The following is a 24,530-nucleotide window of genomic DNA, read 5'->3' as shown; positions in this document are numbered from 1 at the left end:
GTCCGTTACCATCCAATTCGCATCTAGCAAGACGCCTCCATGGATACCTGGCTCTGCAAATGGCACATTGGGTGTTTCGCACAAATACGCCTCGTAGGGCCTAATAAACCTTGCTTCTAAAGATGATTGACGCGCAACAGCCGTATCGCACTACTAAGCTTATGGCTCACGATGCATGTGAGCTGGACCGACTTGACCGAGCTCCGCCAGATTTAGCACACTCCGCACCATGGCGCTCGCCGCGTCCCACGCCCACCTACCTGATAATATCAAATACAACAGACGACGAGAGACGTGGTGAGATAGGAAAGAAAACTGCATAGGGTGCTGCATACGGCTCAAGCATACTGATCAAGGTAGGCCATATAAGCGCCCTTCGTTCGCGACCATCTTGTACACTTTCTCGGCGCAATAGCAAACGAGAAGCCGCCTTGCGGAAAAGAATTCATTGGCTAGTATTATACTGGTGGAATAGCCATGCGCTACAAGAAATTTAAAACGCTTGAACGATCATTCATCACGAGCACATATGCACATGTATCCCACGTCGTCTCCGTACCTCCAAGTCAACCCCAAGCTTTGCGCCCGCGCCAACCCACCACTCACCCACACAATTCCGTAAAACATACAATTGCCTTCTGTGGGTGATGAAATGGTTTCCAGCATTCAAACAATGCGAATACGTATATCATGAAAGCACATCCAGAAAGGTAGCCAAAGCCTTGGGCGGACAAAGTCAGCCCCACAAAACCACTACTGTGTTCCATGTTCATGACCAGACACAACATCGACTGAACCGAGCTCATGCGATGCCGACCCATCTCATCTCAATACGAGTCTCCGAAGAATTGACTCGCGAGAACAATATCCTTGTCATTATTGGCAAAGTCCCATCCAACAATCGTCGGGTCTTGGCTACAGCAGATGATTCTGCGCGCGTCAAACTGCAGCTTGAAGACCCTCGAGTTAGTGCCCTGGTTATTCAGCGGACCAGCGAGTGGGTGAGGAGGGTGATGATGATGATGATGATGGTGATGTGGTGCAGCATTGGTAGCGCCTCCTTGTTGTGTAGGAGCTCCTGCTTGTCCTCCATTCGTGGTAGCTTGAGCTGCCACTGACGGAGTGGCGGTGGTATTTGATGTGTTCATCGATGCATTATTTGTCGTGGTGCCCTGTACGGTTTGCGAGGCTGCATGGAGGGCTTGGGCTTGCTGGGCGAGGCTTTGAGCTGCTTGAGCCTGTGCCTGTGCCTGCTGTGCCAACGCCTGGAAGTTGTTTTGTTGTGCAGGTGCTTGAGCATTCTGCTGAGCCTGCTGGCTTCCTTGGTTCGCATTAGCCTGAGCCTGGACAACGGGCCTCCTAGGCCGACCACCGGCGGCTCGGACAGCGTCGTTCTGATACAGTGTCTTCGCCTTCTCCCAAGCTCCATCAGTACCTCGTTTCCAGATGATAACTGTCTCATCATAGGAGCCGGAGACGATTCGTGCCCATTTGCTGCCTCCACCACCGGGTGGCAGCTTTGCCCCGTAAGCAAAGATGGCCTTTGGATCACGGGAACCAGCATTGCGAGCGCGGCGTTGCGCTCTGTTGAGGCCCTTGTCGGAAAGAAGACCGCGAGTCTGCGCCTCGAAGAAGTTCCGGTCGACCGCTCGAGCCTCAGCCTCAAGTTCCTCTTCGTTTCCGGGGAGGTCGCCAAACTGGGCCTGCACGGTGCGCACAAGGTTGGTATGCCCACTTAGGCAAGCTACTTCTGCTCCTGTGGCTCTATCAAATATTCGAACAGTTTCGTCCGAACTGCCACTGACAATTCGTCGCCCGTCGAATTGCACACAAGCAATGCCCTTGCTATGGCCCGAGAAGGTTCGCGTGCAAGCACCCGTCCGCACATCCCAAACCTTTACACTCCTGTCACCGGATGCAGAGACAATCTGACCGTCTAGGATCTGTATGGCATTCACAGCTGCGCCATGGCCTTCCAAAGTCATGATCAGACTGTATGGTTGAAGTGGCTTGAAATGTAGGTGCGAGTTCTCCACCTGCTCCTGCATGTTGATGATGTACGAGGGGAACCGAGCACTGGACTTGATGGTAGACGAGGGATAGGTATCATCCGTGGGCCACATCTCCTTGCGATTCCAGACCTTGATGGTTTTGTCTTTGGAGCAGGTGACCAAATACCGATCATCGAATCTTAGATTTAAAACCGACTCGGAATGTGCCTTGTCGATCTCCTTGATGATGCGCCCCGTTGAGAATCGCCACAGGATCACTCTACAATCACTGCCCCCGGATACCACGATATCTTGATCAGGGCGTTCGTCAAACTGCAAGCACAAGACGGAGGCTGTGTGACCAGCGAGAGGTGGGTGTACCAAGCGTAGAGTATCCAAGTTCCAGATTCTGATAGTCTTATCCCGGCTTCCGCTGACCAGGTACTTCCCGGAGTACTGTATCGTATACACGCACTCGGTATGAGCCTCGTCTGGATGGTTAGGATGTGGGAGTTGGAAATTCGAAAAACGGCCAGCATCCCAATTGTCTTCCAGCCTTCTCTTCTGCTTGTAAAGGAACTGCCAGTTGATCTTGGCGTCCGGGCCTGGTAGCAGAAGTGAGGGTTGTATAGCAGGGCCCAGTGGATTTGCCAGAAGAGAAGTGGGTGAAAAATCACTGGTCTGAGCGGTCTGCTTCCTCTCTCGCCGTGTCACCTCTGTGGGTGAGACAGCGGGTGACGCATCGTGGAAAGAGATGCCTTCCATCTTGTCCTCAGCTTTGATCAAGGGGCTGTCGTCGGCCTCGACGGGTCCATGCTGTTCCTCCCAGGTATTGCCTTGTGCATAGCCCCCGCTGGACAGCGGCTCAAGGGTATTGTATATGCTGCTATTCTCTGATGCTGGACCGTCGCCAAATAGCTGTCGCTCCCGCACGCGTTTCTTGGACGAGGGCTTGTCGTAGTCCATGTCTTCGGCTGCCCTAGGTCGCGTCTTACGCTCCTTTTCCTTGAACTCGGCGCGCTTCTGCCTCTCGCCCTCTTCATACGCGCGCACCTGCGGGAAGTTGGAGTTCCAGCCTTCCAAGCGGAACAAGAGCTTCCAGAGGGGGCTGTCCAGTACTCGGTTCCTCCATGCGCGTGACAGTGTGGATGCGCGCAGTAGCGTCTCGGGGTCCAGGTAGGAGAGAATCTGGAAGGTGATCTCGGGTGGGAGGTGGATGACAGGGTCGAGGTGCAGGAGCGGGTTCAGCTTTTCGACGATGGCTGCTATCGACGAGGTCCGTAGCGAGCGCAGGATGGCATAGGCGAATTCTAGGTTGGAGTTAGTATAGCTGAGTGCTGTGCATGACTATGCTGCCTCGACTCACCACTCCGCTCGTGCTCACTCAAGGCCATGACCCAGTCGGGTAGGCTGAAGGGCGAGGCGGGTTCCAAGTCGCCCTCGCCCAGGCCTACGTCGGTCCTCATTACCATGTCGCTCCCGCTTTGACTCCTGGTGTCTTCGGAATATCCCTCGTCGAATCTGTTTGCGCTCATCGAGGAGGCGGGGCGGAAAGGGTGCATGTACGGCGGTGCGGAGAATGGGGTCGGGTTCCCGAGGGGGCCTGCCATGGTGGAGCGAACAAAGGGGCGTCGCGGCGCAGAGCTCTCTATGGCGGCGGAAGAGGGCGTCGAAGGTTTACGTTGGCCTCATGTGCTGACGGGGTGCCTGCCTTGTGTGTTGCCTGGAGGGTGATGAGGGTGCTGCAGGCATGTGCGGGATTGGAAAACGAGCGCTAGGCGGGGGGGGGAGAGGAGTGGTGCTCTGCAAGCGAAGGTACTCGTAGATCAAGGGCGTTGCAGAGGGGTGTGACGTGGGCAAGAAAGAAACGCTGAAGTGGAATAATAAGATGTACTGGACTCGATGTTGTGCCTGTCGTCGCCGCCCGTGGTAGTCGCTTCCGCTCTGGAAATGAACCGTGCGCGGCAACCCGCCTGATGTGGATTGGGGGGGACACGGGGGGGGGCGCGTCCTTTCACCCAAGCAGCCCTGGTACCTAATGCACAGGACGACAGGCTAATAATGATAATAACAATAATAATGATCATGATGATAATCGATTGTACCCTCGTTCCACTGGCCCTGTAGCTGTAGGGATGAACATGGGATGGGTATCAAAGTCCGATATCGAGTGAGTGTGGAATTCCGTACAACTCACTCACTCACTCATCGCCATGGGACTTCAACACCAGAACCGACATGTGACTTGCCTGTCTGTCCTGCAGTGACTAATAATAAAAGTAGGTTGGGTCCTCCCACTTGCTGCCCGAGAGCTGTCGAGTCGCGCATTGCATCCCTTGACTTTGATGGGAAAGCAAGCCGTCGATCCCACGCAAAGCTATCACGTGCAATGGTCTGACGGCGAAGCCAAAGCCGCTGCTGGCTGGGTGAAACACACCCGGCCGCACCCCTAAATCCATCATCTGCCCTACCAGCCCACTGCAACACACAAGCCCACACAACACACATCCCACTGTCCAACTCGACGTCGTCCGGCCTCCGTTATCGCGACACCGAGTCCTGCAGCCCTGCCGCACCAGCACCAGCTCTCTGACCGCCCCAAGACGGCACCCTGGCAAGACCCTGGCACTGTCTTATTAGCACCCCGTAGCCCGTAGCCGCCTGACAGCGCAATCGCCCTCTGCAACGGCTGCTACTTGCTTTGCAATCTTATTATCCACCCCTCTCCAACCTTGTTGTCTCGTCAATCAAATCGTCTCCCCTAGACTGCCGCGCGGAGATGAAGAACTAGCATGGAGAGCGGCATTGCGTTCCACTCGGGACTGGCACGCGCCCACACGTCGATTCCCTCTCCCTCGCCATCGTCCACCCACTCGCGCATTGCCTCCAGCGGCGGTCCTCCTACGCTCATGTCCCACCAGAGCTTTCAGAGCCAGTACTCGAGCTACTCGCACAGCAGCCTGCGCGACACCCAGAGCACCCAGGCCACCACCACTACCACCCTCTTTGGCCAGTCACCGCCCGTCTTCCCAACTTCGACCCCCGTGAATGGGGGCCCCGTTGAAGCCTCTGACAATGTGCTCAACAAGCGCGCCGACAAGGACACCTCGCTCTTCCAGCGATGTCTGACATTGCAGATGCGCCTGCGCGCCATCCCCGGCTTCGACCGCTTCATGGCCGAGGAGGAGAACAAAGCCGATGACGATGACGACCCGGTGACATTACTGTGGAGGACGTTTAGAAGGGGCTACCCGCTCATGGAGCTATACAACGCCCTGGGGCCCCGCACCCTGCTGAGCATCCCAAACGCAAAGACGGACGAGAAGAGCTTGAAGAAGAGCGAGAAGATGGCCACCTACAAGTTCATTCAGAGCTGTGTCAACGAGCTGGGCATCTCACAGGAGAGCTGCTTCATTCTGGGCGATTTATATGGCGACGATACGACTGGCTTCGTAAAGGTGGGCATTCCAGATTCTTGGTCATTGCAGCTCCGCCTAATAACTTTTTGCAGGTCATCAACGTAGTGAACCGCGTGCTGGACCAGCTTGTTGCGCTGGGCAAGATTTCCGAGACCGCAGAGACCTTGGATACCGAATCCGGCACCTCGATCAAGCGAACGCAGCGAGAGCACATCATCGATGAACTAGTCAAGACAGAGCGCACATATGTTCAGCACTTGGAGCTGTTACAGGAGTTCAAGAAGCTCGTAGAGGAAAAGGGAGTCATCAGCGGTGATCAGGTGCACGACATTTTCCTGAATTTAAACGCGCTGCTCGACTTCCAGCGCCGCTTCTTGATTCGCGTCGAGCAGACAAACGCACAGTCTGCATCCGAACAAAACTGGGGGAATCTCTTCGTATTGTACAAGGACGCCTTCAAGGTCTACGAGCCATACATTGCAAATCAGAAGAAATGCGAACAGATTGCCATGCGCGAATTCGACAAACTAAAAGACACTGGCGGATCTCCAGAAATGCGACAAATGGTCGAATCACCAACGCTTCTCACGTCGTTTTTGTTGAAACCCTTCCAGCGTTTGACCAAATACCCACTTTTACTTCAGGTATGGTTGCCTCCAATTTGAGCGCTCCACTTGGCATGCTAACACACGGTAGCAACTACGAGACAAGGGTGATCTCGATGAGCAAAGAAGAGAAGATATTTCAAGTGGCATCGCCGCAGCTTCCTCTGTGCTTGCAGGCACCAACGATGCCATTGCTCGTGAAGAGCGTATCGAAGCCGTCGAGGAGCTTAAAACTCTGGTGGAAGACTGGAAGGGTCACCGTATAGAAGGCTTTGGTGACCTACTCCTCTATGGCCAATTCACCGTCCTGAAGGGCGAGAGCATGACATCCAAGAATGAGGAGAGAGAGGTAAGCACCAACATGTCTTGTCCAAGATGACTATGCTGATGAACATGACTAGTACAAAATTTACCTTTTTGAGATGATTCTACTCTGTTGCAAGGAGATCAACGTCAACAAACCAAAGAACAAAATGTCTACAAGATCACTCGTCACCAAGGATGGGAAACCAAAGCTGCAGCTCAAGGGCCGTATATTCATGCAGAATGTTACAGAAACCATATCATTGCAGAAGCCAGGTAAGGCCTACTTCCCCCCCCTATTCCAACCAGGATAACTTCTAATCATGGTACAGGTTCATATACATGCCAGATCTTCTGGAAGGGTGACCCCGGCATCGAGAATTTCATCATACGGTTCACTTCTGAAGAGACTATGAAGAAATGGGCTACTCAGGTGGACACCCAAAGACGTGTTTGGAAGGATCATGCACGCTCCAGCGCCAGTACTACGGCTTCCAAGCCATCCGATACACAATTCGCCTACATGCGGGACAAAGTCCTTGAGAATCCCTACCAGGAAGAGGATGACGATGGCGAGGAAGATGTCGATGTCATTGCCCCTGGCTATCCGCGAGACAGCTATGGACATAGACAGGACAGCCCCAGTGCTTCTCTACGGTCTCGCTCTACGACCGGTGAGAGCGGGCCTCCTATGGGCGAAGGAGATCCAAGGGTACCACCTCCACGTTTTCCCATGGGCTATACTGGCCAGCCACCACTAACCTTGCGTACCCAGCAAATTCAAAATGCGGCCAATCAAGAATCGTACTTTTCTCCCACTGTCGAAACTCCAATGTCAACATACTCCAACGTGCGGACAAGCTCATCATCCGCAGGCACATTCCCGTTCCCCCGGCAGGCACCGCCAAACAACTACTCACATGAAGAGAACAACCGATATACCGCTCCTGCTCAGACCCGTAGCCACCTTTCTCGCGGCGAGTCTGGTCAATATCCGCAAGGACGTGCTACACAGCGGCCCTCATTACCACCTAACACTACTTTGTCATCCCAGGGTCGGTTACGAGCGGCTAGCAGCCCCGATATCAACTCCAATCTCCAAGGGCAAGGACGAAGAGGACCGAATGGCCAGCAGCCACCCGTACCCGACGTGCCACCCTTCCCGACACACTACGCTTACAATGCGGCGATCGTTAACCGCAGCAATAGCAATTCTCCCAACAACATACCACCACCCCGCGCTGCGACCCAGTCACCAGCAATTCAACGAGATCGGCTCATCCAACAACGCACTGCTGTCGAATTAGCAAATGCCAACAACGACTATCATGGGGGTGCTGCACGTCGCGATCCAAACTATCCGCCTGTGCAGCGCACCATGACACCTGCATCATCCTTCGAGCGAAGCCAGGGCACGTTAACACCAGCTTCGATGGAATCAAGAAACATGTCACCGCCACTTTCCCAGGAGTCAAATATCCCAACTCAGCTGAAAGTCAAAGTACACTGTCCGTCGGCAGGAAGTTCAATGGTTTTGGTCGTCAGTACCAATATCAGCTTTCAGTCTTTGAAGGATCGGATTGATGCAAAATTGCAGCGCTCGACCTCGGTGTCGTTAGGGTCTGGCCAGGTGAAACTCAAATACCTCGACAGCGAAGGGACATATGTCAGTATACAGTGCGATGATGACGTTCAAGAGGCATTTGAGAACTGGAAGGAACAGCAAAGAGATCTCAATCCAGGCGGTGGCCTCGGCGAAATCGAGCTTTTCTGTCAACGGTAATGCTCTTATGTTTGCATCTAGGGCACGGCGCGGCATGGCATGGGCACGGCGTTTATGGTGTGGAGGGCATACAGGGTTCATTTCCTACATTTACTAGCAAGTTTGTAATGCAACGCTCGCCAGCGAATGGGATCGATCAGATCAACAGACACATGGAATATTAGTTACGGACTGGCAAAGGTAGACACTGACACACAATGAGGGTCAGTTTGGTCTATCAGTTGCATCCTATATTCTTATCAGGTTGCGAGTTGAGCAGCATCTCCATGTAGCTACTGCTTGGAGCTTTTACACTTCTCCTCACATTTCTAGGGAGGGCGGCGGCATGACTGATGACGGAATGAAATTATCTACCTTATATCACACCATGGCGCAAGGTCAACGCTTGGGAATTACAATCTACTCACGCAGATGCAAACTAGGCTCGTGGCCGGTTTGGATACGTGGATCTATTTCCGCAGAAAGTGTGCTCGTGAAGAACCTGTAAGAGCGTAGGATCTGCTGTGCTTATTGTACTAGTTTTCCACGTCAACTTTCCCATCTATCAGCCTATTTCATTCTTCGGCTCCTTCCTTCTCTTTAAGCGTTTTTTCTTTTGGTTTGTTCCTTGCTCACTACCAAGAGTTGGAGAAGCCGCCCGATGACAAAGTGTATAGTCATTGGGTACCAGAGTAGTATAATTGAGTGTGTTGAACTTTACAATGCCGGTTGCAGAGAACAAAGTAGGTGGCTTGTCAATTCTTCTTTGTCCATAGTCTCAATCAATCATTGTCTCTCCTTTCAAACGTTTCCACCTTTGTGTCCACCGTCCTGATCTTCTTTGTCTGGGTGTTGCTAGATAGTAATGTGTATATATGCGCTTCACCCTGGACTTCCGTACATTAACTTGTAGAAATTCACTCTCATATCTGTCAGACTTGCAATCGTTAGATTCACTACGATCACTCGAGCTCTTCATCAATTTTGAGATTCACCCTCCAAGTGTTAGGACGGTGAAAGCTACGAGCCGATCACGCCTTGGCCTCTTGCCAAAAACCGCACCATCTTTGCAATAAGTCTCTGGTATTATACGTTTCACCCCACTATTCGCGGCACTGAACTATACCTAAGCTCTACCACTACAACAATTATTTCAACTCCATACCAATCCATCATTCCATACCGCTACTTGGCGCATACCGAACTCAATTCCTGCTACTAGCACATATCATTCGATATCAATAATTCAAACGCCTACTAGCCAAGAAACACACCATTCACCCAAGATGGCGTCTTCCACCCAGTTCTCTCGACTACAGCCCAACGATATCCCTGAGGTTGACATGATCAAAGTCTCCACTCTTGAGTATCCCGACACAATCCCTCTCTCGACTCGCGCCAACATACGCATACACCCCCCTCGCGAATGCGATCCGGAATGGACTTCCAAAAACAAAGGCCCGGGAGACACGCTACCCTCTTTCCCGGCCCTCATTTCGCTCCCCAATCCTCTGGCCAATCCTGCATTGTACGCTGCTGCTGCTGATACTATTCGCATCTCCAACTGGCGCTTCAAAGAGCATGCCCCTTACACGCAAGTTCTAAAGGAGGAACACGTGAAGCAACTAGCGAAGGGCTGGAGGCTGATGTATCCCGATGAGGTGAAGTACCCATTTCCGCCAGATCTACGAACACTGTACGTCAAGACTGACGACAAACACCCCGCACCGGCGGAAGGAGGGCTTCCTTTATGGACGCAAGCATGCGAGGAGTTTCAGGAGATGAATGGCTTCGAAAAGCCTGCGTTTCTGAGCAAGACGCGTGCGCAGCACAATCGCGAGAACGAACTTGATGGACATGGTATTGAAAAGGCCGAAAAGTTGTATCTGCGCATCTTCAAACGCTACTTGGTTTGGAAGGAGCATGCTGAGAAGGAGGACGAGAGGCATGATCAGCAACCAACGCGTAAGGAGCTGCAGGATTTCTTTGCAAAGGCCGAGGTTCAAAAGAATGGAGCAACGTTGGCGGATATCTGCCAGAGTTTTCCGGAAGCGAAAGATATCGAGATGCTGGTTTTCCGCATCGAGGGCGTTGCGGTGTACACAGACAAGCCTGACGAGGAAGGAGACCCTGTTGAGAGTGTATACATGCCCAAACCTGCCCCAACCAAGGACAAGATTGAAGAAGTGGTCATGGCAGCACTCACTGAACACGGTGCAATTTCTTTGGAAAAACTCCTGAAGCTAATCTATCCGCTTGGCTTTGGTCACGAGCAAGCCTTCGCAGCCGTCATCAAGAAACTAGCAAAGCCAACTCTGACAGGGGACAATTTTGCCCTCGAGTCATCACCAAGTCCATCAGCCGCGCAAATCCGTTCGATCCTGTCCCCGGTAAATGGACTTACCTTTAAATATCTCGTTCAATCCTTTTCCGGCCGCCTCCTAGAAGAGTCCGCACTACTAGCACCACTGAGCGAGGCCGCATACCAAGACACCGACGGTCTCTGGTACCTACGCCTTATTGAGACCAACGGTGAGGTTGTTATGGACGAGGGGCTGAATAGGCAGTATCGCGCCATAGAACGTCTCCATCACATGATCAACAATTCTCGACTGGAATTGGTGCACTTGCTGAACGATGTTGTGGTCTGGGACTCGAATACTGGGCGGTATATGAAGAAGGCCAAGACGCCGGAAGCCATCGAGATCTACCGGGAGGTGGTAACAACGCCCATCCCATCGCCAAGCCCAACTGAGGTCGGCACTCCTCCACCACAACCACCACCTTCCCCCGAAGGCAGGGCAAACCAGAGTAGGGGTAAGCGCAAGCACGTAGAGGAGGATAAGCCTAAGCAGCTGTCGAAGAAGACCAAGCGCCAGCCACAAGGGGATGATGACACCATACTGGTGCGATGCAATGGTGTGACCCAGCAGATGAGGCAGTGCAAGAAGAAGCAGCGTCGCCCGAGGGGTGAGACCTTTAACTGTGGCAAGCACAAGTAGTTAGGTATGTTTTGCGGCACATTTAGGTGCGTTATAGGAGCAGAGCTGGTGGTTGTTAAAGGTGTTGAGCGTTTGGTCCAGGGAGTGACTGTTCCTTCGTTCACAGATCGAGGGTAGAACAATACAGTCCTAGTCATGTCATGTAGTTATTGCTTCTTGTGAAATGAGATTCATACCGAACTACCAAAGGTATATGTGAATCCGTGCGAACCTTCCAAATGCAATGTCATGACCCAAAAAAAAAGCATCCCGGCCCGACCTAGGCGCTTTTGAGGAACCCATGCTGAGAGTTGAGAAAGGAAGACGCCGTAAGGACACCTGCATTCTATATGTAGATGTTGCCAAATTCGAAAGCTGCAATGCAGAATAGACAAGAAGGAACAATGTGATTAAAAGGTGTAAGAGTCGACATCGTCCAATCGGGTATCGTTTTACATGATAATCGAGGGAGCTACTTTGAGTTAGTTGACATTCATTGAGAAGAGTAGCAGGAATCACTTACTGTCAACGTTCTGCTTGATAGACTTGTGGGGCAGAACAGAGCCACCGTTGACGTAGACCTCGTCACCGATAGAGACATCGTCGCCCAAGACAGTCACGTTTTCCAGACGCGCCCACTTGCCGACGGTGCTGTTCCAGCCGACAATAGTCGACTTGACCCAAGCATGGTCCTTGACACGGCTGTTCTTCAATAGAACGCATCGCTGTAGCCGTACACCGTCACCGATGACAACATTGGGGCCGATAGTGACGTTGGGGCCAATGCGGCAATTCTTGCCAATCTTGGCTGATGGGTCAATCAAGACGTTGCCGCCGTAGACAAAGGGCTCTGATGCTGGGGTAAGAAGCTTTGAGTTTTTGCGGGCGAGCGACGAAAGGTAGAGACAGGTACCCGACAGAAAGTCCTTGGGCTGTCCGACATCCATCCAGAAGCCTTCCAGGTCGAACGAATGTAACTTGCCGTCCTTGACAATGGCAGGAAACGTCTCCTGCTCGATCGACGTGGGTCTGAGCTCAATGCGCTGGAGGACGGATGGGTTGAGGATGTAGATACCGGCATTGATGCGATTCCCAACGAATTCGACGGGCTTCTCGACGAAACGGTCAATCTTGGAGGCGGACCCGGGCTTGTGCACAACAACACCGTACTTGGACGGCTCCTCGACCTTTGTGACGACGATTGTGCCCTCGTCACCGTGGTGCTTGTGGAAGTCGGCGAGCTGCTTGAAGGGGTAGTCGCAGGTAACGTCGGCGTTGAGGACGAAGAAGGGCGACTCGTCCTTGCCTAGGATCTTTTCGGCAAGTTTGAGGGGCCCGGCGGTACCGAGGGGCTCCGTTTCGACGGAGAAGGTGATGGTGACATTGTATTGCTTCTCGTACTGCCCCACTTATTACTGGTATGCTCTGCTATGCAATTGAGCGGGTGGACTAACCGTCTTCAGCGCCTCGGCCATGATCTCTGGGCGGTAGTTGACTGCGAGCACTACATCTGTGACACCAGCAGCGGCCAGGGCCTCGATCTGGTGCTGGATCATAGGCTTGTTGGCGAACTCGACGAGCGGCTTCGGGTAGGTGAGCGTCTGCAGCTGTGGTTAGTCCTGCCATGAAAGCACGTAAATGTAGCATCGCGGGGCTCTCGAGCGTGGGCACCGAGGAAGGCTCTGCCAGAGGAAGGCGTACCAGAGGCCGTAGGCGGGTTCCGAAACCCCCGACGAGAATAATGGCTACATTGGCTGTGTGAGCTTTGAACACCAAAGAGTGGATTGCGGGCGCTGACCTTTCATAGTTGCGGCGGTGGTGGTGGTGGCGGTGTGTGTGTGTGTGTGTAGAGATGGATGTGGAAAGATGGGCAGCGATTGATTGCCGGGAGTCTTGAACACAGTGGAAAAACAAAGGGTAGATGACAAAGTATACCGGCCGCGAGTGAATGTGTCGTCAAAGTCGACGAGGTTGAGGACAGCTGGTTCTTTTGAAATGGGGCTCGTCCGTTAGTGGAGCTCCCTAGCTTCGCAATGGCCAAGGGTCCAAAATTCCCCTTTCTCGTCAATTGTCTCGTAAACGTCGTCTTCAGCCCCTTGCAACCGAAGCCGAGCCGGCCGAGTCCCTGATCGCTCACCTTAGCCGCTTCTAATTCGAGCCTCTTTTTTGCCTTTGGCCTGGGGGTGACATCGTATACTTGAATTGACTGTAACCCTATTGCGACTCGAGTCACCGACTTGGGCCAGCTCTCCTGAGGTTTTGCCCACGTGCAACCTGGTGCAAAAATCGACACATTCAACATCAGACTGTGTCGAGTCACGCCTCTCCTCGTCGCCCTTGCGATAGCAACATGTGGCTGGCTGTGGCTCACTAGGCACCAATCCGGGGAAACTCCAGCGTAGAGCGTGCGAGTCCGCCTCCAATTTGCTTCTGCCGCTGTGTGGAGATGACAGCAGACAATGGCAGCGTCTCAGTCGCCCCCCCCCCCCCCCCCCCCCCCCCCCCTCGAGTCCCTCACCATTTCGTCGTCGTATAACCCAGCATATAATGATCTCGTACACACGTCGTATCTACGTGGCGAGCGAGCCACTTTCTCCATCATGTCATCGTGATATGCTTACACAGCCTTACAAGGGTCAGGCAGGTCGAGGTATTTTGAGCATCTACATTGCTTGATTTCATCTTACTAAGACGCCATTTCAGACTACCACAATACGATGCTGCTGCCACGCTGCTGCCTCGTTTCCGTATTTCTCACAGGGTGGCCGACCAGAGAGCCTCGTTATTCAGCGATGCCGGATCCTGCGATCTTTGATGGTGTCTCCCTAGGACTATTAAACCGGTATTCGTTTGCCCATTCCCACTTCCCCCATTTGTATCTCCACAAGTCTAATCCAATCGCCTGACCCGCTTGGCACCTCTCCAACAGCTGGTTGCGAACAGCATCAAACGCGTTATCCACCTTGTTCTTGTCATCTACCTTGTTCATCACCGTCCAATGAGGTTGAAACCGCCCAGCGTCTTGATCACTTAAAAAGGACAACCACTGGGCTCGTAACTGTCCATGCACATGTTTCATCTTCTGATACCCAGCATCAACATTCACCCCGAATCCCCTGCGCATTCGGAAAGGCTTGCCAGTAGAGACAAGGAATGTCTTCATACCAGACGACGTTTGGGACAGGCCGGCCTCTAGCAACTCATACTGTGAGTGCGGCAGAGCATGGAAAAGGGTCAAGTGCGCCGGCGTCCGATTCAGATGTTGGGGGAAATACCTCTCGCGCAACTCGTTCATCGGCCTCGACAAGTCCCCTGTGATTTTCAACGTGAGTACATAGACACACTCGCCTGCATTCGCAGTGTTCGGTCTATGCTCAGATCTCGGACTTCTGCCAGAGCTTGGGGCTGCCTTTGTGTCTTCCAAGAAGGGGTGAAGATGAGAATCTGAGGATGCTCGTGTTTGGCTTTGGGGCTGTCGGAGGGTGCCGTTGGGTGTGCTGCTTGCAGCGGCATATGTTTGGGGCATGGTGCGCACTGCCTGAAGATAGGATCTGCCTAGCTGCCTGAGGACGACGATTCTCATCAGTTTGGTTGCTGTTGTTGTTGTTGTTGTTGTTGTTGCAAATAAGTTGTGAAATTTCCTGCGGAGCCTCCGAAATATATACGTCACCAATAGTCGCTAGTGCTACATGCACATGATGTAGAGATGGTAATTTACGAGTTGATGCGAATTCTCTCCACTTGGCTTCGAGCACAGTCCTATATTCAATGAGGAATGCGCGACACAACGGAAGAAGTTTTGTGTATTCTAGATGGCTACTATGTAATCCTGTTTCAGATCAAGGTTTGCTGATGACTTGCCATCTTCCGCGCTCCCGTCTCGTTGTCCCTCGTTGCCTCTACACGGTGGTAGATAAGGGCTACGATGGCCGAGTAGGACCACCTTGTCGTGACTGAGCGTGTAGGATTTCAAGAGTCTGACAATGGCTTGATCTTATGTACGAGGAAGTAGCTGACTCCAAGTAGGATTCTCAAGCCCTCCAAGCCGCCGCCACTCTGAAGTCGTGATGCCTGGCAGCCAGCATGACGCCATAGGCAAAGGCTCAGTTGCCTCCTCTGGCGATAAGAAACATCACATGACTGTGGCGGGCGATAACGGAAGCGGGGAAGGCGACAGCTTCTAGCTCGCCCATAGCACAGCCCGCGGCCAGCAGCGAGAGTGGCGCACACCTGGCCAAGAGTGAAGAGGCAGAAGAAGAGACGCGCAACCCAGCGCCTGCAGGTGAAGCGCTGGGCTACCAAGGGAACTGGGATAGCAAACAGCAGATAGTAAATAGTAAAGAAAGAAAGAAAGAGAGAGAGAGAGAGAGTGAGTGATGAGTGACAAAGGCCGCATTCGGAACCTGCTGGAACCCTGTTCTCATTGGTGCACGGGCCGCAGCCACACCATTACTCACCACATCCTGGCCCTGGACCGTCACCGGTCACTGCCTCTCCGCTTGCCGCCTACGCCTGCCTCCATATAAACCCTCCGCTGCCTCCTCTACTCTCACTCTTCTACACTCCACGCACATCCACACTTGGCCAACTGCTCAACCGTACCCTGCACACACCAGACATACACCAAACACCACCTGCTACAGCACAGCTCCAACCATGCAGATCTTCGTCAAGACCCGTAAGCAGCCGCCGCCACCCCCGGCCAGTCGTTGCGCCCCAGGTTTGCTAACAGTCTCACAGTCACCGGTAAGACCATCACCCTTGAGGTAGAGTCGTCCGATACCATCGACAATGTAAAGAGCAAGATCCAGGACAAGGAGGGCATTCCCCCAGATCAGCAGCGCTTAATCTTCGCTGGCAAGCAGCTCGAGGATGGCCGCACCTTGTCCGACTACAACATTCAGAAGGAGTCGACCCTTCATCTTGTCCTCCGCCTTCGTGGTGGTATGCAAATCTTCGTCAAGACCCGTAAGTTGCCACCCCACTCGTCGCGCGCCCGGGCCTGATGCTAACTCTACCCACAGTGACCGGCAAGACCATCACGCTTGAAGTCGAGTCCTCCGATACTATTGACAATGTCAAATCGAAGATTCAAGATAAGGAGGGCATTCCCCCGGACCAGCAGCGTTTGATCTTCGCCGGCAAGCAGCTCGAGGATGGCCGCACCCTGTCCGACTACAACATCCAGAAGGAGTCCACTCTGCATCTCGTCCTGCGCCTGCGCGGTGGTATGCAGATCTTTGTCAAGACCCTGACTGGCAAGACCATCACGCTCGAGGTGGAGTCATCGGATACAATCGACAATGTCAAGTCAAAGATTCAGGACAAGGAGGGTATCCCCCCAGACCAGCAGCGTCTTATTTTTGCTGGCAAGCAGCTAGAAGACGGTCGTACTCTCTCCGACTATAATATTCAGAAGGAATCCACGCTCCACTTGGTGCTTCGTCTCCGTGGTGGTATGCAGATCTTCGTCAAGACACTCACAGGCAAGACCATTACCCTAGAGGTAGAATCGAGCGATACCATCGATAACGTCAAGTCCAAGATCCAGGACAAGGAGGGTATCCCACCTGACCAGCAGCGTCTCATCTTCGCCGGTAAACAATTGGAAGACGGTCGAACGCTCTCCGACTACAATATTCAGAAGGAGTCCACACTGCACTTGGTGCTTCGTCTTCGTGGCGGACAGTAAGCGACCCTGGAGGCTGACGACGGAAATCTGGGCATGGCGTTCATGGCATCATCACGGCTTACGGGTTGTGATTAGGAAGTAGGACCGGCATCATTCATAGTTCATATGGCTGTCGCCTGCCTTTATCATTGCAATCAAGCATGCCCACGGGCTGATTATGTCTATCTCTCTCTCTGGTCACCAATCACCAATTTATGTCTCTTGTTTTATGTGATGTCGTGCGTATAACTATAAACTCGGCTCCGCCTTCTAACAAAGTCGCAATTTTACATGGTTCAACAATGTTGGCGCGTGCAGCCATGGCGATGCTCTTTATCATCGATCGCGGGGGCCTCCGACGACTCAGCGCGGGGATACAGTTAACGCCGACGTCTGCGACGTTAACCGTATCCCCGCGCTATGTCCGCCATAGGGCATCAACCTTCGAGAGAGCAAACCTTAGCTTCCAAACCACTTATCATAGGGAACTCCTCTAACTTGCCTCCAGCCATACGCCTGACACCAACGGAGTTTCTGGCAAAAGTTTGCCAGCTTTAATCGCGATATTCAACGGTAATTTACAAGACGCTATCTCGACGCCTTTTCACAAGACTTCAAAACTGCGCGCACTTCCACATACCACGAACAATAGCGAATACCGGAACAATGGCCGAGAAGAAGATGGAATACGTCAAGTACACCTTCCACTAGTCTAGGTGCTTGAGTTTCACAATGAGCTCTCGCGAAGGTTCAGCGACAAGGCTAACAGATGGCGCAGCTTGGGAAAGTCTGGCCTCAAGGTTTCGAAGATTATCTTGGGTAGTATGAGCTACGGCTCTTCGGAGTGGCAGCCATGGGTGCTCAATGAGGCAGATAGCTTGCCGCTTCTAGAGCATGCCTACAAGTGCGGCATCAACACCTGGGATACAGTACGTCTAGCGCACACCATCGCTACTTCAGCATTGTAGACAGGCATACGGGCAAAGCTAACGGCCAGCCTCTCTAGGCCGACGTCTACTCCAATGGTCAATCCGAGAAGATCATCGCCAAAGCCCTCAAGCAATACAACATCCCCCGAAACAAGGTCGTTATTCTCTCCAAATGCTACTTTGGTGTCGATGAGTCGGATTTTACCCGCCCTATTGCCCAACTCTCCACTAATGATGATGACATGGTCAATCAGGTCGGCCTGAGCCGCAAGCACATCTTCGATGCTGTAGAGAAGAGCGTTGAGAGGTTGGGCACCTACATAGATGTTCTTCAAATTCATCGTTTGGACCGGGGCACACCGAGGGAAGAAATCATGAAAGCCTTGAACGATGTCGTCGACAAGGGCTGGGTGCGGTATATCGGGGCTAGCTCGATGGCAGCTTGGGAATTCTGTTCACTCCAACACATTGCGGACAAGAATGGTTGGCACAAGTTTGTTTCGATGCAGAATTACTATAACCTCCTCTACCGCGAGGAAGAGAGGGAGATGGTAAGCACTCACGCTGCGAGCCCAGAATATGCCGGCGCACTACTGATATCTCTCGGCTAGATCCCATACTGTCAAGACACTGGCGTTGGTCTTATCCCATGGTCGCCCATCGCACGCGGTGCCCTCACACGTCCCTGGAGTGACCGCTCCTCCAAGCGCGCAGAGACCGACAAGTTCGTTGATGCGCTTGTCTACCAGCGCGAGAATGCAATCGACAAGAAGATTATCGAGCGAGTGGAAGAGGTCGCCAAAAAGCACAATGTCAGTATGGCCTGTATCGCGACTAGCTGGGGTATCAAGAAAGGCGTATGCCCCATCATTGGTCTCAGTAGTAAGGAGAGGATTGAGGAAGCAGTACAGAACATTCACTTTAAGCTGAGCGACGAGGATGCAAAGTACCTTGAGGAGGCCTATGTGCCGAAGGAGAGGCAGGGATACAACTGAGCGGAGAACGTGTGTAATATACTTGAGATAGGTAAGTTATTTTGAGTTATAGGGGCGCGACGCCGTATGTTGTTTCTAAGAAGCATATCATTTCTTTAGCGTGCGCTCAAGTGAAGATCATACGATGTGATTAGGTATCAGACTGCGCACTAATGATGCAACCAAATTATTCTGCGGCTTTTGGACATAGGACAGATGTTGAAGAACTCTTCAACTACATTCCGCATTCACCTATTCATTCATTCATTCATTCATTCGGCACGTTCGAATCGTGCGGAGGACGCAAGGGCCCACCTGCACCTTCCCAACCATTCCCCTACACGCTAGCTCCACCCGGCTACTTGATTAGGAATCATTTGATTGTCATGTCTTAGCCTGCATAAAAGACACTTGTACAACAGTGGCAATATAATCCACTTTGCCATCTTGAAGTCCATGCCAAGGACAGCAGTTGAGCCCGTGGACTTTGTGTGTGTGTGTGAAGTACAATCACTCTTCTATTCACGATTTGAGCACTCTGGCGACGGCTCGTAACCGTGTGCAATAGCGTAGTGAAACGGCCACTAGTAAACGTAAGACACCATGTGCAAGGGTAACCCACCATGAAGAGAAATTTGACGCACACCTCCAGACGCCCCGCTCTGAGCACAACCGCGGAAAACACGGGAAAGGATCGACTTCCCGGCAGATCAGTCTGCGGAATAGAGGTTCGGAGCCTTAGCGCGGGTGTATATCGGGGGAAAGAGAAGGGGGGGCAGGAAGAGCGGTGAGCTAGGACACGATTTTCGGTCTTGTAATTGAAACACATGGCCGCATTAGGGATGTGGGCCTCAAGGCGAGGAATGAATCGCCACAAACGTCAACAGTTACAAACATGGGGACGAGGGTGGAGTCAAACCTCTCCCTGATGAAATTCAAGTGCACCTTAGTCCAGCTAGTGGAATCCATTCGTGAAGTGCCCAATGTGCAACTGCAAATGCAGAGTGATAAGCATATAATTCTCGCCCCATGTCCCAAACACTGATAAATACACATTTGTTGTCGAAAGAAAGGTCAAGATGCCGCTTGAGCATTATCTACTGAAAGAAGATAATTCTGAACAAGCCGGTCCATCGATAGACAATGGATAAAAGTAGACTCGCTCGCTATGCCAATAACACAATCGTAAGAAAAAGGAAAATGAGGATTTTGGTAAAGGACAGGATGGTCGTGCATCAACAGTATGTTGATGTGTTGAGAGAGGTGTGCGACCATCGGAGGTCTCTCTTCTACAGCAAGCATCATGAGAAAGAGCAGGAACCAGGAATCACGATCCTGTTCCGCTCGCAAACAAAAAAAAAATTCAAGAGTCGTGGCCATCATATCGTGGACCATCGTCAGCCGTGAAGAACTCGCAAAAATAAAAGTCATATGATCATATGAAACTCTCCGGTGTCGTCCGAAAAGAGTGTGAGTAGTTGAACGTTGGGCGCCGAATACTGATAGATCGCTAACTTGGCATCCAATAGATGTCGGGGAATCGCAAAAATGCAGGCGAGTCATTCTTCGTTTTGGAGTCGTCAGCCGTGTGTAGCAAACTTCGAACACGTAAGTCGTAGATCGTGTGTGATACCGTGAAAGCAAGCTGCAGGGTGGATGTCGCGGTGAATGAAATGAAGGGCAGGTCGAATACAGGATAAGTAACCTGAAGATTAAGATGGTAGGATGTCGAGATGGTGGAATTGACGAAAACATCAGTTGGCTCGAATGACGAGTTTGGAGAGGAATTTGTTCGACAATGAGTCAAAGTCGGAACGATCAAACTTGCAATCACTTCTTGATCGCAAATACGTCTCTGTTCACAAAATCAGCCTCGAACTTGGTCAAATAGGTGGCGCATTAGACTTACCATATTTTGTGACGTGTGCGCGGACTTCTGTCATGGCGTCGCACACCGCGGGGTTGGAGTTCAGCAAGTGATGATGTTTTCGAGAATCCCACTCATTAAATGCTGGCAGTTTCTGGGAGATAGCCGAGAACAGGCCGACGATGACACCGACCGGTGTGCCTTCCATCTCGAAGCAGAACTTATTGACGGCACCGAGGTCAGGAACACGGTAGTTGCAATCGAACTGAATGAGCTCCCAAACTGCCAAAAGGATAGCGGCGAGCATGAAGATGGTGGGCCAATTCTTGAGCTTGTCACCGCTGTAGACTGACTGGTAGAGGGAAGATAGCTCCTCGAGAACGTCCTTCTGAAGCTCACGCCACATGTCGGCAAGAGCGCACTTGACCTGGAAGTTGATCATGACAGGCGCGACAGTCTTGCCGCAGAATTTAGACTGTTGGTCCTCAACCTTGCCAAGCGGGCTGTCTTCCTCCCCAAGACCTTCTACCATGGTAACGTGGAGGGTCAGGTTGTAGGCAAGAACAAGCTTCAACGCCTTACGAATGACGGGGAGCTTCTCTCGGCAGTAGAAGCGATAAGCGGTCTTCAAAAGCTCGGTAACGAACATGGTACCTTCGAAGTACTCGTCAACAAACTGCTCGAAACCACCGTCTATGTGACGGTCGAGGTAGTCTGATAGCATGGCGCGTGAAATGCCCTCCATACCGGCAGATAGCTTGGCAGTGTTGATCTCGAAGTGGAGGCCGTTAAGGCTCTCAAACCAGTCAACGCCGAAGCACTTCTCATCACGAACGAAGACCTCGCGAGCCATGATGGGAAGAAAGTGACCGTAGCCGTGAGTGACGTAAATCATGCGCTCCTGTGGCGAGAAGCCCTTGATGTTGCCAATGGAGAAGCCGAGGCTAACGTGACGCTCATAATCCGCCTTCCAATCCTTCATGAAATAGGCGATGTCTTTGATGTCAATGCGCGTGCACGGAACCTGCCAAAGACGTGCGTGGGATGGCTGGCAGCCGGCGCACGGATCGCCCTTGTCACAGGTCTTCTTGAGGAACTTACACCTCAGACAAGCCCGAAGCTTGCGGATTTCGTGGGCCTGTTGTCGCTGATCTGGCCGCAGAGGACCCCGCCGCCTACCGACACGCTTTTCACCGGTAGCGTCCTTCTTGGTAGTATGGGCCGGTGTTTTCTTCACGATGGTCTTTGCAGGCTTCGCTCCGGCAGGTATCGCCCCGACAGGTGACTTTCTGCGGCGAGCTGGCGGCGAGCTGACGGCAGACGAGGTTGGCGAAGCCGTGCTTGAAGCCGACTGCTTGATCTGGATAGGCTCTGCGCGCGCCAGTGGTGGACTCACCGACTGGTTGGGGGAAATGTAGTTGGTGTAGTCGGGTTCAATGGGAAGTCCGTGGCTGTGGTTACAATGATCAGAGTGGGCGTGCGAGTGCACCAACTCCAAGTTGTTGTCCGTCTCGGACTGGGGCGAGTTCATGGGAAAATGTATCTCTTCAAAGCTGCTGAAGGAATGGGCCGACGGGGGAACGTCCGAGTTGTTTGAATTTGAAGAGTCTGAATTTGTGCGAATGTGGAGGGATTGAGCGGGGTTGAAGATGATGGCCGAGTTGTCGGAGAAGTCGTAGGAATTGCGGTGTCCAACGTCGACCCACCCGTTGTCGCTACTTGAAAGAGAGCGAATCTCCATCCATTGCTCGCCCGGTGAGCCTGTCGAAGCACTGTTGGCGGTAGCCACGTGGGAAGCAGCAGTGAAGTCTTGGGCACCCGGGATGTTGGTAAACTCTTGCTGGAAGTCGGCCATTTGGAATGGCGCCGTGTTCATCGAGGGTGGTAGGTCCATGCCCGCCGAGGCCATGAGGCTGAATGGGGCCATGGCCATCGAGGTCATCATGGAGGCCTGTGACGTGTTGATACCAAAGTCTACGGGCGAAGTTTGCAATGGTCCACCATATGTCGCGTTGAAGCCCGACGACATGCCCATGGCAGCCTGGCCATAGCTATCCTGCGTAAAGGCATCGGTATTGATGTTCATCCAGGTTGCCAGCATCGGGTTCATGGGCTGCATTGCGGTAGGGAAACCGAGGCCGACGGTCTGGAGAGGGGCGATGGTAGTGGTAGTCGGCATCGAGTTGTGCGCAGTCGTCCCGGCTATTGAGTTGATACGTCGCTGATGATGTTGTTGTTGCTGCTGCTGTTGGTGGTGCTGCTGCTGCTGCTGTTGCGACATGGTGCCGGGGGAGATGGGCAGCGGCCACGTCTGATGGGAGAAGGTGTAGGTTTGGCGGTTGGGGTCAAAGGTTGGGTCGAACCCTCCCTCTACGCCGCCGTAAAGGGTGCCGTCAAAGTCGATGTTTTGATTCTCCATGTCTGGTCACCGAGGGAGAATGGTGAGGGTCGAGAGAGTGAACTCAGCCTCTCTGAGCTGATAGTAAGCGGTGAGAGTCAAGCGGGCGAGGGCCGACGCAGTGTCGCGAGCGCCAAGACGCAGCAAAAGTCGGTGAGCAGAAGCACTCGCACGCCCCCACAGGTCCAATGGCTCGTCTGCATCTACCTGGGCCTTCGCAGTAGCGCTGCTGGCGCTGCAGCAAGCGGACCGCGCCATTCGCAATCGACCGCACTGGAAAACCCTGATCAAGAGGCGTTGTGGGCGGGGATTTCCACTGCTAGACTGTTCTCGTCGGCATACCGTCTTCAAGTCGAGCACCTGGTCGACTCGAACCGTGGTTTCACCACGCCCCCTGGACTTGGACGCTCCTCGTAACCTCTCCGTCTCCGCCTTTTGGTGTCTACTACTATTCTACCGACGCGCTCCGCCTTTCGGTCTGGAGGCTGGCTGGCTGGCTGGTGCTGCATGTTCAACGCACGCCCCAGCTGGCGCCTCACCATGGCATGGTTCTGGCCAGTCAGGCCACGGAGCAGCCCAGCTGTGTCGCCATCACCCACTTCTCTCGGCACCGGCGTCGCCTATCGACCTGAGGAACCCCTCCTTTGTCGATAACAACACCCGATAAGCGTTGTTAGATAGTAGACTCGGGGTCCAGGTGGCATGGGGCGTTGCGGAGAGCGAGCGCAGCGTTGAAGCACATGCACCAAGAAGCAGGAGGACAGACTCTGACAAGCAACTTCAAGTCTCCAGCTCCGCCCACTGCGTGCATGGTCCTGCCCATTTTCTTGCAAACCACAGAACCAAACGTCCAAGGATACAAGCCGTGACGGATCGACGAGCAAGGACCAAATGCTACCTACTATGGACCAGGGCCAGCCCAGTATTTGCCTCACTGGCATGACCTGGTAGTATGCTGCGACAGCACTTCGCCCGTCCAGTTCCCAGCCTCACCGACATCTTGTCCAACGCCTCACAACTCAATCTTCCACCGTCGTACATTTCTCCAGCCATCTCAGAGCATGCGCACGCCTTGCTTGCTCCACGCGCTGAGCCCGCTTTCCTGTTTCTTTCCTCGTGCTTGCGAGCGCACTACCATGGTTGCCGCCACCAACGTTCCTCACTCGCTGCTTTAGGACACGGTGCATGTCATCAAGCGCGTTGCGTAACACGGCTCCCGCATCGTGCTACTGCGTGTCCTGCCTTGCATTCGCATTTTCCACTTCCAACAGTTTGACAGGATGGCCCTTGTCCCTTCTCACTGGGCTCGTTGCATTGGTGCTACGCCAAAAGTGACATGTTGAGCGAAACTCAGCCCAGACGCCGCCTCGTGACTTTTTCCGCCGTCCGTCTTCCCTGGCCTTTCTCCGTATTGGCATGCCTTGCTTGTATGCATGCCGGTCATGTCTTGCAGCTACCGGACTTGTCCTAAGCGCGAGACCGGTTGCCTATTTCGTCAACATGTACTTGCGACCACGCCCACTAAACAGTTGCCTCAGAAGCCATAACTTTGATCAAACACCTCGACATGCTAGGATACAGAGGAGAGAGTAAGCTGCTTGATGCCAAACCCTCGGTGAACGGCCGTGGA

General features: G+C 52.9%; 9 protein-coding genes across 9 annotated transcripts; 4 read left to right on the top strand and 5 right to left on the bottom strand.

Moving 5' to 3' along the window:
• Window positions 1-746: 746 nt before the first annotated feature.
• On the bottom strand, window positions 747-3,957 carry K460DRAFT_106930 (WD40 repeat-like protein). The gene is made up of 2 exons (XM_040926531.1): window positions 3,358-3,957; window positions 747-3,301 (listed from the first exon to the last, which is right to left on the bottom strand). Exons 1-2 carry the CDS (start codon window positions 3,599-3,601, stop codon window positions 828-830), a joined length of 2,718 nt encoding a protein of 905 aa, XP_040787878.1. The 5' UTR covers window positions 3,602-3,957; the 3' UTR covers window positions 747-827.
• Window positions 3,958-4,783: 826 nt separating this feature from the next.
• K460DRAFT_286455 (uncharacterized protein) lies at window positions 4,784-8,101 on the top strand (the record flags this gene model as incomplete). The annotated part of the gene is made up of 5 exons (XM_040928890.1): window positions 4,784-5,449; window positions 5,503-6,054; window positions 6,107-6,364; window positions 6,417-6,594; window positions 6,651-8,101. The coding sequence occupies 5 exons, from the start codon at window positions 4,784-4,786 to the stop codon at window positions 8,099-8,101; spliced, it is 3,105 nt and encodes a 1,034-aa protein (XP_040787877.1).
• Window positions 8,102-9,423: 1,322 nt separating this feature from the next.
• K460DRAFT_282414 (uncharacterized protein) lies at window positions 9,424-11,082 on the top strand (the record flags this gene model as incomplete). Its single annotated transcript, XM_040928569.1, has 1 exon — window positions 9,424-11,082. One exon carries the CDS (start codon window positions 9,424-9,426, stop codon window positions 11,080-11,082), a length of 1,659 nt encoding a protein of 552 aa, XP_040787876.1.
• Window positions 11,083-11,513: 431 nt separating this feature from the next.
• On the bottom strand, window positions 11,514-12,866 carry K460DRAFT_405576 (mannose-1-phosphate guanyltransferas-like protein; the record flags this gene model as incomplete). Its single annotated transcript, XM_040936867.1, has 5 exons — window positions 11,514-11,533; window positions 11,585-12,461; window positions 12,516-12,662; window positions 12,763-12,806; window positions 12,860-12,866. The coding sequence occupies 5 exons, from the start codon at window positions 12,864-12,866 to the stop codon at window positions 11,514-11,516; spliced, it is 1,095 nt and encodes a 364-aa protein (XP_040787875.1).
• Window positions 12,714-13,533, bottom strand: K460DRAFT_106907 (uncharacterized protein). Its single transcript, XM_040926530.1, has 2 exons — window positions 12,860-13,533; window positions 12,714-12,806 (listed from the first exon to the last, which is right to left on the bottom strand). The coding sequence occupies exon 1, from the start codon at window positions 13,361-13,363 to the stop codon at window positions 12,863-12,865; it is 501 nt and encodes a 166-aa protein (XP_040787874.1). The 5' UTR covers window positions 13,364-13,533; the 3' UTR covers window positions 12,714-12,806; window positions 12,860-12,862.
• A 109-nt stretch (window positions 13,534-13,642) lies between these two features.
• Window positions 13,643-14,795, bottom strand: K460DRAFT_366188 (uncharacterized protein). The gene is made up of 2 exons (XM_040933320.1): window positions 13,765-14,795; window positions 13,643-13,711 (listed from the first exon to the last, which is right to left on the bottom strand). The coding sequence occupies exon 1, from the start codon at window positions 14,585-14,587 to the stop codon at window positions 13,844-13,846; it is 744 nt and encodes a 247-aa protein (XP_040787873.1). The 5' UTR covers window positions 14,588-14,795; the 3' UTR covers window positions 13,643-13,711; window positions 13,765-13,843.
• Window positions 14,796-15,631: 836 nt separating this feature from the next.
• K460DRAFT_366184 (polyubiquitin) lies at window positions 15,632-16,874 on the top strand. The gene is made up of 3 exons (XM_040933319.1): window positions 15,632-15,739; window positions 15,802-16,029; window positions 16,086-16,874. Exons 1-3 carry the CDS (start codon window positions 15,718-15,720, stop codon window positions 16,751-16,753), a joined length of 918 nt encoding a protein of 305 aa, XP_040787872.1. The 5' UTR covers window positions 15,632-15,717; the 3' UTR covers window positions 16,754-16,874.
• Window positions 16,875-17,145: 271 nt separating this feature from the next.
• Window positions 17,146-18,722, top strand: K460DRAFT_366183 (Aldo/keto reductase). Its single transcript, XM_040933318.1, has 4 exons — window positions 17,146-17,427; window positions 17,511-17,661; window positions 17,739-18,212; window positions 18,273-18,722. The coding sequence occupies exons 1-4, from the start codon at window positions 17,399-17,401 to the stop codon at window positions 18,654-18,656; spliced, it is 1,038 nt and encodes a 345-aa protein (XP_040787871.1). The 5' UTR covers window positions 17,146-17,398; the 3' UTR covers window positions 18,657-18,722.
• A 1,170-nt stretch (window positions 18,723-19,892) lies between these two features.
• On the bottom strand, window positions 19,893-23,043 carry K460DRAFT_106875 (uncharacterized protein). Its single transcript, XM_040926529.1, has 3 exons — window positions 20,545-23,043; window positions 20,269-20,490; window positions 19,893-20,199 (listed from the first exon to the last, which is right to left on the bottom strand). The coding sequence occupies exons 1-2, from the start codon at window positions 22,919-22,921 to the stop codon at window positions 20,390-20,392; spliced, it is 2,478 nt and encodes an 825-aa protein (XP_040787870.1). The 5' UTR covers window positions 22,922-23,043; the 3' UTR covers window positions 19,893-20,199; window positions 20,269-20,389.
• Window positions 23,044-24,530: the final 1,487 nt, after the last annotated feature.

This window comes from Cucurbitaria berberidis (assembly GCF_010015615.1).
Source record: "Cucurbitaria berberidis CBS 394.84 unplaced genomic scaffold K460scaffold_3, whole genome shotgun sequence".
Lineage (NCBI taxonomy): Eukaryota > Fungi > Ascomycota > Dothideomycetes > Pleosporales > Cucurbitariaceae > Cucurbitaria > Cucurbitaria berberidis.
The sequence above is the reverse complement of the archived record's forward strand: the minus strand, read 5'-3'. Positions and strand labels throughout refer to the sequence as shown.

Excerpts from the sequence above, each read along its gene's own strand:
- K460DRAFT_106930 (XM_040926531.1), bottom strand. The coding sequence starts at position 3,601 with ATGGCAGGCCCCCTCGGGAACCCGACCCCATTCTCCGCACCGCCGTAC. Across the intron at positions 3,302-3,357 it reads GAGTGAGCACGAGCGGAGTG|AATTCGCCTATGCCATCCTG; the intron begins GTGAGTCGAGGC and ends ACTCCAACCTAG.
- K460DRAFT_106907 (XM_040926530.1), bottom strand. The coding sequence starts at position 13,363 with ATGTTGAATGTGTCGATTTTTGCACCAGGTTGCACGTGGGCAAAACCT.
- K460DRAFT_366188 (XM_040933320.1), bottom strand. The coding sequence starts at position 14,587 with ATGCCCCAAACATATGCCGCTGCAAGCAGCACACCCAACGGCACCCTC.
- K460DRAFT_366184 (XM_040933319.1), top strand. The coding sequence starts at position 15,718 with ATGCAGATCTTCGTCAAGACCC. Across the intron at positions 15,740-15,801 it reads GCAGATCTTCGTCAAGACCC|TCACCGGTAAGACCATCACC; the intron begins GTAAGCAGCCGC and ends ACAGTCTCACAG. Across the intron at positions 16,030-16,085 it reads GCAAATCTTCGTCAAGACCC|TGACCGGCAAGACCATCACG; the intron begins GTAAGTTGCCAC and ends CTCTACCCACAG.
- K460DRAFT_366183 (XM_040933318.1), top strand. The coding sequence starts at position 17,399 with ATGGCCGAGAAGAAGATGGAATACGTCAA. Across the intron at positions 17,428-17,510 it reads AAGAAGATGGAATACGTCAA|CTTGGGAAAGTCTGGCCTCA; the intron begins GTACACCTTCCA and ends CAGATGGCGCAG. Across the intron at positions 18,213-18,272 it reads GCGAGGAAGAGAGGGAGATG|ATCCCATACTGTCAAGACAC; the intron begins GTAAGCACTCAC and ends TCTCTCGGCTAG.
- K460DRAFT_106875 (XM_040926529.1), bottom strand. The coding sequence starts at position 22,921 with ATGGAGAATCAAAACATCGACTTTGACGGCACCCTTTACGGCGGCGTA. Across the intron at positions 20,491-20,544 it reads CGCACACGTCACAAAATATG|AGACGTATTTGCGATCAAGA; the intron begins GTAAGTCTAATG and ends TTTTGTGAACAG.